Source organism: Orycteropus afer, unplaced genomic scaffold (assembly GCF_000298275.1).
Source record: "Orycteropus afer afer isolate SDZICR_OR568_19922 unplaced genomic scaffold, OryAfe1.0 scaffold00414, whole genome shotgun sequence".
Taxonomy (NCBI): Eukaryota; Metazoa; Chordata; class Mammalia; order Tubulidentata; family Orycteropodidae; genus Orycteropus; species Orycteropus afer.
Genome location: NW_006922001.1, coordinates 2,012,669 through 2,017,991, shown reverse-complemented (window position 1 = coordinate 2,017,991; position 5,323 = coordinate 2,012,669). Strand labels below are relative to the sequence as shown.

General features: G+C 35.5%; 1 protein-coding gene across 1 annotated transcript in view; it reads right to left on the bottom strand.

Moving 5' to 3' along the window:
- The window catches only part of EPHA5 (EPH receptor A5), a 617,348-nt gene that overhangs the window by 72,740 nt on the left and 539,285 nt on the right, over positions 1–5,323 (bottom strand). Inside the window, exons 10-11 of the mRNA XM_007953798.2 lie at positions 3,404–3,471; positions 316–441 (exon numbers count right to left, since the gene is read on the bottom strand). Of these exons, the coding sequence (XP_007951989.1) occupies positions 316–441; positions 3,404–3,471 (194 nt within the window). The remainder of the gene's footprint in view (positions 1–315; positions 442–3,403; positions 3,472–5,323) is intronic.

Sequence of the window (5,323 nt, the reverse complement as noted above, 5' to 3'; positions counted from 1 at the left end):
TTTGATCCTGGATGAGAATCTGTGGTAGGGCAATTCAAATTTTCCAATGCTTTTCACTTGTCTGCAAATGATGATGAAAGTGTAATATAATATATAGTAGATGGTGAAGCATGATCAGTTTGAACATTTGCTGATTAAGCATGATCTACTACACAGAAGATAATCTTAAAATATGATTAATTATATAGCACTTTTGAAAGCATGCCAGTCACCAAAGATTAAAAAAAAAAAAAAAAAAACATTCTTTGTAGATGAAGACATTGATATATTACATGCTGCATTACAAACGCAAGTTAAGCATTAGAGTTATTGTACCTGCTCCAATAACTCTTTCAATGGAGATACATGAAGCTTCTATCTCCTTGGCAAATTCATGGACAGCTTGATTGGGGTCCTCATAGGTATGTGGATCAATATAAGTTCTTACTCCTGGCAGTTTAACTAGAAAAATAAATAAGAATTGAAATAGATATGGTTGTGATGGATGAAATAAATTTTAAACTTTATTAAAATGGTACTGTGGCTTAACCTCCAATCACAAGAAGTGGCTAAGCTGCAAGAAAAAGCCCTCTCTTAAGTTAAGAAAGTCAATTTTACAGCGATATCATTTTTATAGTTTTAGAAACCTGAACTATTGGCATGCACAAGAAATGTAAATGAGCCCTAATAGGCTGTGTCCTAATACAACTGAGCAAATTTATCTTTCAGTGATAATGTTCAAATTATCAGTCTCTGAGGCAAACTCAGACAATTTTGTTTGCTAAAATAGACAGTGAAAGGGTAGTGGTTCATTTGTTAGTTTATTGTAGCATATTTCACTTAGAAAATTAAAGTACAAAAATAAACAAACTCATTGCCATCGAGTCAATTCTGACTCATAGTGACCCCCTTTTGGTTTCCGAAGCAGTGAATCTTTATGGAGATAGATTGTCCCATCTTCCTTCTGCAGAGAGGCTGGTGGATTTGAACCATCAACCTTGTGATTAGCAGTGAAATGACTTAAGCACTAGTCCACTTGAGCTCTGAACTTAGAAATATAGCCACAGATTATTATTTTTTTGTATTACAAAAATACTTGAATATAATGCTTCTAGTGGCATAGTGCAATGATGCTGAGGCAGAAGTTAAAAGAAAAAGAGAAATGCTCCTTCTCACTCCACCTGTTACTACACGATTTTATGTAATACTCTTACATTCTCATTTTCATTACTTTTAAAATCAGTTGTCTTCTAGTCATTTCCAACTAGCGGCAAACTGATTTATGTTAGAGTAGAACCATATTCAACAGGGTTTTCGATAGCAGATTTCTTGAAAGTAGATCACCAGGTGCGGTGTAGTAAATTAGAAAGTGTGTCTTTTCTAGCCATAAGTCTTTGTAAACTCCGTGGTGGAATTTGCCATGAGCAACTGAGTAGCAGCTGATTGTTAAAGTTATCCACCAGGGTATTTCTGTTGGGAGCAGCACAAAGTAATTTTCTGGAAAGTTCGCTCTCTTTAGAATTCTGTATAGAATTCTGATGTTGGGATTGGTTAGTGATCACTCTGCTAGGCTCAAAAGGATCACTTCTAGAGGCAGAAGACATCTCTCAACTGCTGCTTGAGAAAGACATACTGCTGAGAGAAATGTGCTCCTGAGAGACAGGCACTGCTGAGAGACACAGAGAGAAACATGTTGCTGAGAGAGAGACACCGAGAGACATGCATTGCTAGGAGAAAGACTGAAAGACATTGTTGGCTGAGAGACGGTGGGCTGAGAGAGACTAAGAGTTGTTCCTTAACTTAAATTGTAGCCTGGTGCTTGCCTAATAAACCCCATAATCTGTAAGTTCTGTGTGGCCACTGCAGCAAATTATCAAATCCAGCAGAGAGGTGGTGGGTGCTGTGGGAGTAGAGGTTGGTGTCAGGGTTGGGGAAAGGGCTGGAGAGAGGTGGCATGTCTGGCCTCTCAGGAATAGGCCTTGGGCTGCTGATGGTGATTCTGTCTTCCTCTTGTGGGGTTAGAAGAGGTCAGAAGATATGACCTCCCTTCCCCTTTGGCACCAGGCCTTTCTCTCCGAAACTTCTGGGTGGTCTTGAACCATCCTACTTGTCCTGTTTGCATCATCCAAGTATTTATCTCCCTTAAAGTTTACAGAGATCACTCTCACTGTATATTTTTAGTATATGTAACATTCACTGAATTAAATGTATGAAATAAACTAAGCATGAGTTACAGTTTTAATGATTTCGGTTTTTATAGTTATGACATAGTGACACAAACAAAATTCTGTCTATTACTTGATTAACCACCTCATTGAAATTCTTAATACTATTTACTTAAAATGAACATATTAAAATACCACAATTAGAACTAATTCAGGCTACTGTGTTTTAGCTAGTTATGAAAACATGATTTTCTGCATATGTTAAAACTGTATTCTTTTTCAGGGCATTTAAACCAAGCTCACTACATCAAAACAACTCAGGGAATTTTCTGGTACAAGGCTAAATGAAAAAAAAAAACAAAAAAAAAAACCCTGAGAAGTTTGCGTTTATAATGATATTATTTACCCTGAGACTGCAGCCCCAGGTTATCCTTCTGCCCTGGAAATGGACTCACTTTTCTGGATTAGTTCTTCTCGAAACAGTAGAAAGACCTACAAACAGAACAACTTCCCTAGGCAGATGCACCCACCTACCCTAAGGAGATGCGCCTCTTAGACCAGTCAGCTTGGAGACATAAGAAGGGCATCAATTGCATAGAGGGAATGCTAGACAGACTAGAATGCATAGATAAGAGGGGCAAAGGGAAGGAGTAGTCATCTAAAGAAGATGAGAGATGATCTTTTTATTATTGGGATTGTAATAGGGCATGAAACCTAATGTGCATGTGTGCATGAACTATTGAGAGTAAAACAAATCTCCTTTGTAAATCTGCACCCAAATTATTTTATATACATATATATATATATATATATATATATATATATATATATATATATACTAAATAAAATGGTATTATTTAATGATAGATTTCTATTGTGTTACTCGGAATTAGAATTGGCTTGGAAATTTGGTTTAAACTATGACATCTTTTTATATTGGGAGCTCTGGTAGCATAGTGCCTAAGGCACTTGACTGCTAACCAGAAGGCTGGAGGTTCAAACCCACTCCTCGGAAGGAAGATGGGGTGAAGTTTCTGTTTAAATAATTATAAAGAAATTAAGCCTTCAAGAATTGAGCAAACTATCTGGCTGCTGCCGAGGGTCAACAAGCAGATATGCTTAATGGAATGTAAAAAACACAATTTAAACACCATGTTTTTAGTCAGTTGTTACTAATCCCCTGCTTGAAAATAAGCTAAAATAATTATCAGTTGACCCCCTTTTAAGTACTCTGTTTGTATTTTTTACAATTTGCTTACTGTGCCCATTATGGAAATGCATCTTTTCCTCTTCTGGATCCTGTTTTGCTTTGCTGTATCCACACCTCCTGGAACAGAGTAAGCTACAATCAGCCACACCTGAAAAAGGTGAATCATATCAAGCCCTGAAGCACCAAGTGCAATCACACTAACCACATGAAAAGTCGTTTTTGCGGTACAGTGGTTAATAAGGTATTTGGCAGCTAACCAAAAGATTGCTGGTTCTAAACCTACCAACTGCTCCATGGAAGGAAGATGAGACAGTCTGCTTCTATAAAAATTTACAGTGTTGGAAACCCAGTGGAGGTCCCTCTGACTTGGAATTGACTCAATGGCAGTGAGTTTGGTTTTTGGTTTGAGTCATATGAAGTAACACAACTTTTTTTGGTTGAGTCCTACTCTTCTGAGGCAGCATGTCTCATGCTGAGCAAATAATCTTGCCTGGAATTTCACTGAGATTTCTGAAGTCATCCAAAGCTTTTTTGATGTCCTTTCACCATGTACCATATAACAGACATTTGTGTATGCCTTTCCTTGTACTTTTTTTTTTTTTTTCCATATCAGGGGCAAGGGTCAATTTTTCAGGATGAACTGATCAAATTATGCCTCTGATTCCATAGTCTCCCACATTCAAGATTCAATTAATTGATTAAAATGTCTGTAGTTTTGAATGCTTTATTTGATTCACCACAATCCAGTCATCCTGTAATCCCTCAGCTCCACTCCCAAAAACTTTGTTTTTCATTTCTCTCAACTACTGATTAAATTACCAATCCTTGCCATGTGTTATATTACTGTCAACAATTTATTTTTCTAAATTTCACTAATGACATTATAACTCTAAATCACATGACCCTACCTTATTTTTCAATCATTCTAAATACATAGAAATTCCAAACTACTCCTGACTCTTCTCACTCCTTGATAAATTCATATAAAGACATTTTCATAGATCTCTGAAATTCTCTCCTGGCAATTCCATTAATCTCCTTTCAAATAATTAACACCTTTGTCACTGTGGTTTGATTTCTTTTCAGGGCTACATTCTTACATCTGATAGATTTATTTCATAGGGATATTCCATGGTCATTTCAAACTCAAATCTCAACAGATCTGTAGAAGAAATCAATGTTTCTCTTTAATACTCTTGACCATGAACTGTCTTCCTCTTCTATTAAGATTTCCATCATGGCCTAGGTTTTTTAAGATCAGAACTTTTTCTGTTTCCTTCACAATAAATTATTTGTCAAATAACAAGAATTATACAACTCAAATATCTTTAGGTTCATGTTTTCTTTTTCATTAACTTTTTTACTTCCTCAAATAAGGCCTTGATAATTTTCATCTCTATTACCAAAAGTTCCACTGAACTGATGTTCCTATATTATTTCACTCTTCTCCTAAACTATGATAGACATATCTATAGCTAACTTTCTATAAATATTAGAAACTGTATTTCTAATATAGTTATTCTATTGTGTTCATTGCCTGCTACAAATATTCAATAATATATTAATAATAATAAAGATGTATCAATGAATTTTACAAATCCACATTTCCTGCCTCATCTCCAACTGTTTGCTTTTAGGACTACATGTACTAAACTATAGGGTTACTATGACTTGAAATCAAGTAGAGGGCAGATTTTTTTTTTGCTTTGTTTTTTAAATTTATTCTCAAGTCTCTGAGATATTTCTCTATACTCCATATTAGTAGACCTCTAATTTTCTTTTGGACTATTTCCAATTATCAGAATCTGGTTCAAGTATTCTGTTATTCATTTTCTTTCTCCTGAATCTGTCAACTTAATGTGTGATCTTTTTAGCCACCGAAACTTTTCTGAATACCGCTGGTGGTATAATTGCTATTCTACAGTATATTATGGTTATCTGTGTATGCATTTTGGCTTTCTTACTACTG